The 13,825-nt window shown below is 34.8% G+C and overlaps 1 protein-coding gene across 1 annotated transcript; it reads right to left on the bottom strand.

The window, feature by feature from the left end:
- Nucleotides 1-6,490: 6,490 nt before the first annotated feature.
- On the bottom strand, nucleotides 6,491-7,221 carry LOC133857288 (PLAT domain-containing protein 3-like). The gene is made up of 2 exons (XM_062292495.1): nucleotides 7,074-7,221; nucleotides 6,491-6,996 (listed from the first exon to the last, which is right to left on the bottom strand). The coding sequence occupies exons 1-2, from the start codon at nucleotides 7,140-7,142 to the stop codon at nucleotides 6,550-6,552; spliced, it is 516 nt and encodes a 171-aa protein (XP_062148479.1). The 5' UTR covers nucleotides 7,143-7,221; the 3' UTR covers nucleotides 6,491-6,549.
- Between the last annotated feature and the right edge of the window lie 6,604 nt (nucleotides 7,222-13,825).

The following is a 13,825-nucleotide window of genomic DNA, read 5'->3' as shown; positions in this document are numbered from 1 at the left end:
ATTGGCATGAATTGGGATTGGCGCAAAATGTTGCACCCAGGGAACGATCGGACCAATCAGATACTAGTTACGTCTATATGGGGAAAGTAACGGATGCAATGGCCTTAAGTATGTGGAGTCACCTTTAAGGAGGGCTGCCAAAATAGTATGTTGTTGTTTTATGTCCGTGATTTTTGGGAAACCCTTATTGATTTGTATTTGGGGGGATAATGTTTCTAAAAATCCCATACTTTTTGAATTCATTTTTAAGTTTCCAATGAAGAGTATGCTCATTTCAGACCATAAGTATGCACCAAAATTCAGTCCATGGCTTCTCGTCCCTTTATGCTCTGACCAGAATTGGTTTTATGTATTTGACTTCTCGTCCCTTTATGCTTCTCGTCCCCTTTTTTTCTACTTGACTACTCTGCCAATTTTTTTTATTTTTTATTTTTTTTAAAAAAAAAGAAGTGCTGAAAAAAGAAATTTAATTGATTTTTTCTCGTTAAGATATATGGTTCATTATGGTTAACCCGTTTACATACCCAAAAGATTGTATTGTATAGTGGGGTTTGTAAATCAAATCTTTATACCTTAAAGGGCATTCAAATGCCAAATCAGGGTTTGTTGAGCTTTTTATATTTGCAGTTAACTTCTATAAATTAGTTAAAGAACAGATTAGGGACAAGTGTAGATTCTTTGCAACTTGATAGGATACAATGACTAATCTCATATATCTTATATATGTTTTCTGTCATTTTTTGCACAACCTTTCTTTCTGCCAGATCGTATACATGTCCTTCTGGCGGCATAGTAAGGGAATGGAGAAGATACAAGCAAGAAAACAGAACATTCAAAACGGTCTAGGTCAAAATCACAAAAACTAGTACATCCAAACTTCTTCAATAATTGTCATTTTAACATCAACTTGGTACTTCTAGGTCCACTAAAACTACAAAAATAAAAGACTAAAACCAAAATTACAACTAACAACGCACCCATTAACATTTTGCCATTATTTTGACTGGACACTAACTCCCGCCGTAGTTTATCACAATGTTCACGATATTTTCGTTCAATGAGTTCCTCAACTCTTACGTTATCAGCATGCATTCTATCCTCCATTTGTTGCAGATATTCCATTAATCTCTTCTCGCAACCAGTAATTTCCTTATCAGCCCACTCAAAAAAATCACAATCACCGGGTTTCTAGATGATAAAAATAAGGCAAAATTGTCATAGGGTACTAACGACGAAATATAAGCACTTAACGTTAAAAGGGGAAATAACCTTGTAGTTAATACATCCATACCACTTTCTACCGAGATTGGTCTCGGTCCTAGAGTTCCTTAGACATGCAGAAATTTCACAACGACATAACGGGGGACCACTTGACAAATCACTTGTTGTAGACATTTACACGTGCCTATATCGGAAAGCACATAACACGAGAATCTTATAACATTATTCATAATTATAATTGAATTCTATACCATACCAAAAAATGCGCTTGCATCAGATTTAATTTACAAAAAATCCAATTGGAAAAGGTTGACCAATTGGGGTCCATCTCATTTTCGCCGCTCCATATAAGAAAATAGTTGGATTGGAATAGTTTACCTGTAACCTACCTCGATCTTCTTCTTCTTTCTTAAAATAAATTCAACTTTGTTATTCGCATTATCAAACAACTTTTTTTACCTGCCCGAAAGAGTTACCCTTACCCTAATGGGTCCAACTCAAATATTCCTATTTAACAGTCGAGCATTGGAGAAAATGTGAAATCCCATAAATTTTATGCAATTACACTACCTCAGAGAATAATCTTAAAACGTTGGCACCTGACTCCATGAAAGTTGCTGGAACATGTTCATCATACAAACACGAATCAATTTTAAAATTCCTATGCATAATATCAATACTACATTTGGATATTTACAAATTTAATTTATTTCTGCTGTTGGTCCAAAAATTAGATACAATAATGTTTACTGAGTAGGACATTGATCTTGGCACCATAATTTTAGTTTCATGCAGTCCATGTTTAAGGCTTCCCTTTTAAAAACGGAGTGAAGAAGGCTACTTTTCTGTCACATATATATATATATAGCTATATTCAACACAAGCATTGTAGACAACGATACATTTGGACTATATCCTTTTGTTCAATTTATTGAAACTTAAAGATTAACCTAATATGAGAAACTGAAAAATGCTGAAAAATATACATAATTTGACCAGACAGAGAAAAAAAAGACTAATAAATTGGAATAACATCATATTTACCAAGCCCTGGAAAATACGGGGAAGGGATTATAAGTTTTTCTGAGACCATAAAACATACATCAAAATCCACCATTGCAATGAACATAAGAAATAAATACCAGCCAAATACAGATTCATGAATGAGATAAAATGGTAAATGGACTAGACAGAACAAGGAATATACTTCATTCACTTGAGCACAATTAGTGATGCGCTTGGCTCTGCTAGCAAATTGAAGAGTTCCCTTTGTTTCTTCAATATGTACCTAAATGTACCATACCCATATGCTATTATTTGATCTGGGCAGATTCGTGAGAGAGAGGAGATGGAGGTTTGAAGAGAGATCGGTTGATGCCGTGTCAGTGAGGATTTTGGTTGATGGCTTGAAGAACGATTCCGTCTATAATGGCGCGCGTGTCGATGGGGATATGGAGAGAGGAGATCAATTTTCAGAAGATCAATTTCCAGAAGCAATTTTGAGAGAGAGGAGCTGGAGATCTGAAGGGACTGGCCGTGTCGGTGGGTTGATGGCGTGAGGACTGAATAAAGAATGATAGTGTTAAAGTCTTGAGAAGAGATGGGCAGGACGACATGAGGCGCACATTAGAAAGCTGAGGAAATAAGCTAGGCTGGAGGATTGAGTCTTCAACGAAAAGAATATTCAAAGAAAAGGACTAAGTGTGGCAGTAGAGGTAGTGTTTTGTTTCAGAACTGTCACGCGTGTCTACTGTTGGTGATGGGCAAAAAGGCAATGAAAACTAAGTGGCAATTGGTTGCCAAACAGGTTCTCTGTCAATTTGAGATTAGATGGCTGTAATTGGATATGGTGAGTTTTGATCGATTGAACTGATATAGAAACGTACGAGTAGGTGAGAAGCAACGTGCAATTAATGGGGGCTAAACACGTACATCTTGATTGATCGAAGTAAGTTTTGATCGATCGAACTTGGGTTGAAACATGGGAAAAAAGCTTAAACAAAAAATATCTTGGGGAGCTTCATTTGCTTCGTTCGTCCCTCCCCCTTAGAGAGAGAAAGAGTGGGAGGGGGAGGGGGTGGGGGGAGCACCAAAGGTAAAAACTCTAACCTCTCTAACCTCTTTGTTCCTTTGATTTTTGTTTGGGTTATGTGGGTATGTTGATAGTTTTTTTTTTGGTTGTTGAGGTTAGAGGAGTTTGTTGTTGTTGTTGTTGTGCTATTGTGTGGGTTGTTTTTGTTGTTATGTTTGAGAAGTTTAGAAAAGAGGATGAGAAGAATGTAAGAGTTTTGATTAAAGGAGAGATTTTTGTATGTGAAATAGTGTTTTTTATGGTTGTGAAGTAAGCTATAATAGAAACAAGAAGAAAAGTCAAAAGTTGGAGGAAAGGGTATTTTTGGGGTGTTTTCATTCAAAGGAGAAGATGAATAGTGTGTTCAATTGATCAAAGTTTGATCAATCTAATAAGTAACAATATTGAAAGTGTGTTACATGGGTGAGTAAAATGGTGTATTGTGGGTTTGATCGATTGAAATGAGAATTCGATCGATTGAATGAGTGATAAAATGGTTCGATCGTAGTATGATTGATTGACCAAAAACATAAAGGTTTGGTCAATAATTTGATTGATCAAACAAAAATAGAAAAAAAGGTTGAAGGTCGTTCGAGCTTTTTCTAGGAGAAAGTTAGGGATTTGGGCGTCTTTGAAAGCTAGGGTTATGGAATTGGATCTTTTTAATTAAAGAAGTTATGTGACACGATTGTTGGTTTTATATAAAGACTTCAATAGGACAATCAAGGGATTGATCGCAAAAATAGAATGATACACTACGGTGAAAGTAAGTGGTTGATGTAAACATGTTTATATTTGTGCTAACTTTCTATAAATGTTCAACTTGATTTTAAGAACATAAAGTTATGCAATGTTTTTCAAAGAAAAAACCCAGTTCACTTTTAGCATTATTTATGATGAAATGTTTTATGCATGAAGAGTGTAACATGAATGGATTACAAATGCATGTTTCTAAAGGATGCATGATATGTTGTCAATGATAGTTTTATCACAATTTTACAGAAAAAGTTATGATATGGATAAAGGAAAGGAAAGTAATGAAATGGCTATGTAATCCTTTGTATTATATTATGTAAATGTCATGATGAAGTACAAGCTGCTCAAGAAGCGCAAATTGTATATATGCAAGTTATTGATAAACAATTTGGCCTTTTCAAATAATTACGGCAACAAATTAGCACTTTGAAACGAGCTAGTGATTATTGTTGGGGTTCTCTTTCTTATTCTATTTGTAGCCTAGTAAGGATGTTTAGTGCTACTTATTCAATGCTTGAAAATACTATATAAAAAAAAAAAGATTCACTTACTCTCAACATGAGATGCTAATGGTGCTTATAAATGATTACTTTCTTTTGTAATTCAAATTTATTTTACATTTGAGGGAAAAGTTCATATATCCCTTTAAACTATAACCCAATTGATAATATCTCTCAAACAGCTAAAAATTGACAATGTCTCCCTAACAATGAAAATACTTGTAATAAAATAAAAAAAAATAAAAAATTTATTTTAAAACATTAAAAATAAAAAAGGAAAAAAATCGGCCATCTCTTGGCCATTTGGCAGTGGTTCGGCCACTCCAAATGAACCTCCCCCCCACCCCCCACCCCCCCCCCCCCAAAAAAAAAAAAAAAAACTTTGAAAATGGTGAGTGTTAAGAGTGTTGCCAATTTTCTGAAAGTACTAAGAAATTTTACATGGATTTTGTATTCCCATTTGATGCAGTAGGGGCAAAAGGCTAAAGAATCCAACGTAGTTGAGTTTATTGAGAAATGATTATTGTAAACTCTTAACACAACTTCTGTATAATTTTATTAATTTTTTTTTAAAATTAATTATTATATCTGTTTTCTTACGTGGAAATCATATATATAATAATTAATTTTAAAAAAAATCGTTAGAGATGTACAATAATTATACATATATTATAAACATATAATATCTCGAATTTATTTCAGCAAGCAGCAAGCAGCAATGCACAATTAATTGTTGTGGCATGTGCTGCTGCTGCGGACTCCACAAGCCTAGGCCTAGCCTTGGCTGCCGCACCTTACCAATTCACATGCTTTTGGGACAACACGGCAAATTATCAAATTATATTATGCACTCGCTCATTAAAAAATTAAAAAAAAAAAGAACAAAGAAAAAAGAAAAAATTTATATATTATGCGCTCATGTCACGTCTTCCATGTGTCTAATGAAAGAAATCCAGTAATCACTAATCTTTTTAAGTTAACAAGACAAAAAAAAAGAAAAAAAAAAAAAGGCCCCTGTCCAGTTTGTCCACAAACCGATCAATGAAATATTATATTATATCGTATTAAACTCTGAATACTTTAACGTCATCTAAACATTAAAAAAAAAAAAAAAAAAAAAAAAAGGCAAAGTAATCACTAATCCTCGATACCAATTTCTAAAATAAAGCCAACAGAAATTTTATTCAAACTAAATTTTTTAAGGAAATTTTATAACTCGCGAGAATTTTTATAATTTTTTTTTTTTTTTTTTTTTTTTTTTTTTTTTTTTTTATAAAAAAAGAACATGGATATTTTAAAATTTTTGATAGGATTTAACAGAAAATTCTAATGGAGTGTTGAAATTTTTAAAAAAATATAATTGAAAGATGAATACCATAAATTAACATTTTTTAAAGTTTGAATACTTTATTGCAAAAGTAATGAAAAATCAAGAGTTATGAGTAAAGTTTTTCAATTTTTTAATTATCACATAATTTTTTCAAGGACAAATTTTTTTTTACAAACCGATTTGTAGGAAATTTTTTACAACTCACACGTAAGAGTGACAAATGTCTTTTAAGCATCTGACAATCACAAGTTTTTTTTTATTAATGCTATTAAAAAAGACATGAAAAACATGTACTATTAAAACAACATATGCTAAGGGATACATGTCATTCTTACATGTGAGTTGTAAAAAATTTCTTACAAATCGATGTGTAAAAAATTTAGAGGTTAAATAATATTTTAATAAAATTATTAAAATATATATATGTCATTTTCACGTGTAAAAATACATTGTTACTGAGTTTAAAAAAAGAGAAATTATTTCCGGCAGGTCAGGAGTAAATTTCTGTCTAAATAAAGCATCCTTAACAGTTCCACCTTCAATCATAACGCCCATTAAAGACTGTCGCGACAAAAGCTGTTAATTCGTCATAATTAAAACAAACAAATCCCATAAAACTTAAAAAACTTATTTATTATAAAATAAATAAAGCAGGCAGTAAAAACAAAAAATCACACACTAGACTTGAGGCGTTCACGACGATTCTGAGCCACAGAGGGGCAGTAATTCCGGATAGCCGTGAGATCGTACGGCGACGTATCGAGAGCGAGCCACTGCTCCACCGTGAAGAGCTGCTGGGCGCAGGAGATGTGTGGCCCGGTGGATGTCACCTCCACGTAGTTGCAGTACCACCCGTGGTGGGGCCCCGAGCCGTCCGATGTCAGGTTGATCGCGCAGATCGGAGCGGCGAGGCACGGTGCCCTCCCGCTGAAAATGTCCAGATTGCCCCTCTCGAAGTAGTTGTGCCCAGGCCTCATGAGCCCCCCCCAGGCCTCCAGGTTCGTGATATCCACGTACTCCCCGTACTCGTCGTACAGCTTGACGCCGATGATCGAGTCCGTCCCGCCCTTTAGGATCGACCCGGTCCTAGCGTACACCGTGTACACGCAATCCTCGTCCTGCAAAAACCCTGTACGTTCGTTAGAAACTTGCAACGCTAGAAGGGAAAGGGGGATGTGATCGAGGGGGATCTTACGTAAGATTTGGCGATGGAGGTGAGGGAGAGAAAGAGCAGAACGGAGAGGAAGACACTGTTGGATGCCATCGTTGAATCGGAAAGATTTTGACGTATGAAGCTTCGTGGGCTATATGCGCCACTTTAATCTTAATATATAGGGATGATTGCATTATTGGTTCCTGTGGTACATCATAATTATTTTTCATTCTTTATGGTTTAAAAAGTTCATAGGAGGTTTTTGTAGTTAGCAATAATTACAAATCGATCCCTACAGTCAAATTTCGTTAAAAATTTTAACAAATTTCGTCAAATGTCATGTCAGCGCCACGTGTTGTCATTTTATTGGCGACACATATCCATCTTAATAAAAAAATAAATTTATTAAAAAAAATAATAATAAATATACTTATTATTATTATTATTATTATTATTTTTAAAAAAAATAAAAAAAGAAAATAAAAAAAAGGAAGCAAGGGATAGCCGGCCACTCCTAGATCTACATCAGGCCACCCCTTGCCCCTTTTTGTTTGTTTGTTTGTTTTTTTTTATTTTTTTATTTTTATTTTTTAAAATAAGTTTATTTATTTTTTAATAAATTTATATTTTTTTATTAAGATAAGCACATGTCGCCATCTTATTGGCGACATCTGACATTTGACGGAATTGTTAAAATTTTTAACGGAATTTGACTGTAGGGATCGATTTGTAATTATTGCTAATCACAAGAGTCTCTCATGAACTTTTTAAACCATAGCTAGTGAAAAATAATTATGGCATACCACAGAGACTAACGATGCAATTACCTCTAATATATATCCCTTTCAAATGCCAGGTTAACCTCGATGGTTAAAAAGAAGGTAAAAAGATGATATATATCAACAGTGTTTGCAAATTAAATGACATTTTTTTTAATATTTATTATGATATATTTTGTAAGTAATAAAAATATTTAATAAATCAAATAGAATATAATTTTTTATTTTTTATTTTAAAAAAAATACAATATAGTAAACTGCGGATAATAGTTGTATCACAATGTACAATAAATAACATTAATATTTAGTAAACGAAACCTAAATATGTAGGAAGAATATAGATTTTTCGTTTTTGATAATTGTTTTAAAAAGTCTTTTAATATAATAAAAAAGGGAATCATATTTAGAAAAAATGGTATGAAATGACTAGATTAACACTAAGATCGAGGTGTAATTTGGTAATGAATTCACTGCCATTGAGTAGGTGGGAGGAGACAACCGGACAAAACATCGTGAACTTTAATAATTAATTTTGGCAGCATCTTCTTTATTAATAGAGCCAGGAAATGAAGAAGCATATTCTAGTGGTGGGTGCCGGAAAAGATACCAATCCCGTGAAAAATACCACTGGGCCAGGGTGCGGAATCGGTCAAAACGACCATCATACTGATTACTGATCGTAGCAACCGGCCAAGCGTCGTTCGACCAAAATCACACGTTAACGTTTTTGCCTTGGTTTCCTCCTTCCAACATCTTTTCGATAACTCCACAATTGTTTGTACACATCATTATGTCGTTTTAATCCATCGGAGTTAGTTCAAAGAGGAGTGCTACATATCCCAAATTTTTTTTTTCAAAATTTGGTTCCCAAATGATATGTCACAATCTCATGTGATTTATCATTTTGGGATATGTGTCATCATCTCATGGGATGATGACACATCATTTGGGAACCACTTTTTAGGATAAAAAGTTGGGAACTAGAGCATTTCCCTAGTTCAAATACACGACTCCAATTTATATGAAACTACTTGTTATATATGTTTTTTTTTTTTGCACCAAAGGTAAAAACCCTAACGGTGCGTTTGGGTATTGAATTTTTAGAATTAGAATTGAATTCTTATTCTAATTGCGAAGTTCGAGGCAAAAAGTTGTGTTTAGGTGTTGAATTTTTAGATTAAAAAATATTATTTTTAATAGTAAGAAATGATTGGAAGTTTGAAAAGTTGTGTATAATGATTGGTATTTGTGAAAAGTTATGTGAAATAATGATTTAAATAATAATGATTTAATTAAAAAATAAATATTTTTTCTTTTTAAAAGAAAAAACAAAATTAAAATTAAAATTAAAAAAAAAAAAAAATAGAAGCAAGGGGTGGCTGCCGGTTGGCAGCCACCCCTTTGGGGGTGGCCGCGCGGCCACCCCCAGTGGTCGGGGGAGGCCGCGCGGCCTTCCCCAAGTGGTTGGGGAAGGCGCACTGCCACCCCTGGCAACCTCAGGGGGTGGCGCTAGGCCAACCCCTAGATTTAAAGGTGGCCGCGCGGCCACCCCCCAGTGGTCGGGGATGGCCGCGCGACCACCCCCAGTTGTCGGGGGAGGCCGCGCGGCCACCCCCAGTGGTCGGGGGAGGCCGCCCGGCCTTCCCCAAGTGGTTGGGGGTGGCGCGCTGCCACCCCCGGCAACCTCAGGGGGTGGCGCGCTGCCACCCCCGGCAACCTTAAGGGGTGGCGCGAGGCCAACCCCTAGATTTAATGGTGGCCGCGCGGCCTTCCCCAAGTGTCGGGGGTGGCGCCCCCGGCCACCTATGGTGGTGGCAGTGCGCCACCCCCTTTGAGGGGTGGCTACCAACCGGCAGCCACCCTGCCTTTTTTTTTTTTTTTAAAAAAAAAAAGTTATTATTTTTTTTAAAAAATTATTATTTTTTTAAAAAAATTTTAAAAAAAATATTATTATTTTTTTTAAAAAAAATAATTTATTATTATTTTATTAAGTAAATGCGGGACCCACGCACTCTGCATGGGTCCCAGTGATCATTGAAGGTAGAATTGGATTCAGAATAGAATTTAAATTCTATTCTGAATCCAAACAGATCAACCCTCTTTGTTCCTTTGATTACTGTTTGGGTTATGTGGGTATGTTGATCTACCAAGCAGGATCAATCCCAGCAGGGTAGAATCGATCCTGGTTTCCTTAGGATCGATCTCAAACAGCTATGACTGATCATAAAATTTTCAGGATCAATCTTGATTCTTCTGGAAGCCTGACTTAGGGTTTTTGAAGTGTGTTTTAGGTTTCTAAATATAAATTTAGGTTTGTAATTGGTGTTTGGCTAATTATAGGTTGATTGGTCGTGTAAGAAGTCATGTCTATTCATCAGAATGGCTAATGTAAGTGAATACGTACCGACACAATTGGGAAAATAAAACCATTTTGAGCATGCATTTTATGTTGATATAAACTGCCAAAGCTTTTAATGCATACTTTTAAATAAATATGTCGTGAGCCTAAGGATTTCAAATTATTATTTATCGCTCCTTTTTCAAATTGATGTTTATGATTATTGTTACAAAAGCATTGAATTTACTCTCATTTGAGAAAGAATATTAAGTTATGTTAATTAACAATATTTGCACCGTATGACATGACCATAGGTCATAGGCTATTATTATACAGACTTGACCATATGGTCCAAATTTTATTTTATGTTTTTGCTATTGAATTCAAGAGGCCAACTGGGTGACCAGCGCAACCATGTACACATGGTGGTCACGATCGCACGACATTATTAGCAGCGTGGGCCACTTGGACTTGGTCGGGTTGTTGAATGATGGTTGCTATTTGTGGGCATTGGGGCACCAGTGTCGTACTAGAGGTTCGTACGAGAATGCGCAAATCTTACCTATAAGGTATTAAGGGTTCGGGTAGACCATACAGATGAGAGTTTTGAACAATATGTATAATAAGTACTAATATCTCATTTGCATGTCTTATAATTTTAAATGAGGAAAATTGTTGTCATTAAGGTTATGTTATTTCTCTAAAACTTTTTATTTTTCCCCATTGGCGTAATTGTAGAGGCAACATACTTTCTAAAATGATTTTGTCCGATTCATGAAATTCATAATATTTTTATTTATTTTATTTACTTTTGTTTCATTAAAAGTTAGGTTCACTGCATGGCCTCCGTTCCGAGGTACTTTACTTACCAAGTTGTGGACTTACCCAGTTATTTTTCTTCCATCTATGGAACATTTATTTGTTTTACAATTTTAGCAGGTACTAGCATAGTTGGAAGATTAGAGTCTTTCGTCATGCTTAAGGATGTGTGAGGAGTCTTATGGAGGATGATGAGTTTTATTCCAGTTCGTTGTACTTTTATGGTTGTTATTATTAGCAAGGTTTTCATGTAATTATTCATAAAGATATATTGAGGTTTTGTAATGTAGCTCAGATCATTGTATTTTCTTCCGCACTCTATTATTTCTTGTACGTTCTTTGATAGATGTTTAGGATAATTTTTTGAGTTAATTCCCAACTACTTGATGTGGGAGATTCTGCTTGAAATTCTCTCGGTTGATTATTTCTTGTAATTAACTATGGTGGGTTATAGTTAATTAGATCCGTTGTGATTTATTTACGTAGTAGATAAGCCTAGGGAGGCGCACCGAATTAATTATTAATTTTATTAAATTTCGAGGGCATTACAAAAAGGCATTGAACCAAGGGAGGTAGCAAGTCTGGAAGCTAATAATGTTGCAATGGCTTCTCCTTCATTCACATAAACTATATTTAGTTTAGAAGTAGAAATTGCTGCTAGGACTTTGCCATTCTCATCAGTAACAACTACAAAGGCCACAGAAAAGTTAAATCTGACTTCTACATCAAAATTGGCCATTAGAGAGCCATTTGGAGGAGGAATCCATAAGTCATCCTGCTGAGATTTGCTTTCCCAAGCCTCTATATGATTCTTGACTGTGAAGTAAATTTCATAATATTTACAATGTCAATCTTATAATAGTTATGAATCACTTGATTTCTGGAAAACCTAATCACATCCAACACAACATTAGCAAAAAAATGAAATCTCCAAAACTCCCTGTTAGGGATGGCCAGAAATTTTTGAGGGCCTAAAAGAACTTTAATCCAATCGGATATGGGATTGTTTTCAAAAGCAGCTAAATTCAAAAACCAAATATTAGAATTCATCCAAATTATTATAGCTACATCACACCTTAAGAAACGATGTTGAGAATTTTAAGGTTTAGAGTTGTATAAGGGGCAATAGCTTGCTTCTTCATCATCAAAGTGGAAAATTCTAGCCAATCTAGATTTGGTAGGAAGAATATCCCATGCAAACTTCCAAAGTCGGTGTTTAAGTCTTTGTTGAATTTTTAGATTCCATAGTTTTTCCACTCAGCTGATATAAGGGGATTTGAATCAACAAGATTCAAACTTTGCTCTGAATCATGAACTGATTTTACTGTAAAAGCACTAGAAGGAGTCCAGATCCATTGGTATGGACAGATCTATTTGCTAAGGTAAATTCCCTGTATATGGTTGGCAATATTTGAATAAAGAGATAATTCAAATTCTCGATCTCTATATATTCCAATACCGAGGCTGAGAGATGATAAGATTCGACACATTCAAGATGGGAAAATTCTCAAGAGAGGGATTAGGAACTGGTCTAAACCTAAGCAAGGATGAAATCCAAGGATCCTTCCATATGTCTACCTTATCACCACTGCCAACCAAGAAGCAAGCCCCTTTACTAGCTCACAAGAGAATTATTCTTGATTATACCCTTCCATATCCATGAAGCTTTGGTTAGGGTAAGAAGCTAGAAAGCTTTTATTTTATTTTTTATATATTTGCCTTTAAGAGCCTTAACCCACATCAACTCTTCCTCCTTTAAAATTTTACATCCAAGCTTAGCAAGGAAAGTCTTGTTTTGGCTTTGCAAAGTTCTAATGATTATGCTTCTTTGAGTCATTGATCAACCCCATAGGAATTTTCTAAACATAGTGTCAATTTGGGAGGCAAAAAGAGCTTGGAAACAGAAACATGGACATTGAAAAACTTGGCATGGCAAAAGCTACAGATTTGATCAATTTTAGCCTTCCAGCCTGAAAGTCTGTTAAGAACTTCGGCCTTGATATCTTCAAAAGTCTTTTTCTTATTCTTATGAATAAAGATAGGCAATCCCAAATATTTTGCATTAGGCTGCATGCTCTTTTGCTGAAGAATGCTATTCAAAGCTTGCTTAGCATGCATCTGGATTGCTATTAGGGCTAAAGTACCGTAACGTACACCCCGAAAAATAAAACTCTTTTTAATATATGAAATCTTTTAAAACCATACATGGATCTTTAAACAAACTGTATTAACTGTATTTATTCATAATTATCTTGTGACTTTTCTAAAAAAAAAAAAAAAAAAAAAAAAAAAGAAAGAAAGAGGAGGATCGATCCCCTCATTTTGAAAACTAATCCTGGTGCGACATGAACTCATTTTTCAATGTCCAAAACCCTAGAAATTTGACCTTTAGTCCAAATAAGACCCTAGGAAAAACTATTTGCACAAATTCTCAGCGTCCAGGAGTGTTAGGGTGAAGAGGAGAAGAGAGAAGATCTCAAACCTAAAGTTCTTGCAGTCCCATAGGAAGAAACTTGTTCCCTTCTAGCTTTCTTTCAAGGTATAACCCACAATCTTTGTAAACCCATTGTTTTGTTTTTGTAATCCTGCCTTAGACATGTTGTTTGATTGTTTCAATCCGTCGTCCATAATGAGGGCAAAAATAGGGAGATCAGGTAAAAAATGCATGTGTTATACACTTGATTAAGATTCTATCTGATTTAACGAGCTAGCCTAATAGAGGGTTTATTTATTTATTTATTTTTTTAAGAAATGGTAGTTAAAAGCGTTTGAGTATAACAAGTGGTAGTTCATAGAAACAATGTGTAAATGAGCGGTAGTTGATATGTAAGGGAGTCAAGGTAAATAACCCAAAAATA

Source organism: Alnus glutinosa, chromosome 14, assembly GCF_958979055.1.
Source record: "Alnus glutinosa chromosome 14, dhAlnGlut1.1, whole genome shotgun sequence".
Taxonomy (NCBI): Eukaryota; Viridiplantae; Streptophyta; class Magnoliopsida; order Fagales; family Betulaceae; genus Alnus; species Alnus glutinosa.
Note: the sequence above shows the minus strand (reverse complement) of the source record. Positions and strands in the feature narration are given on the sequence as shown.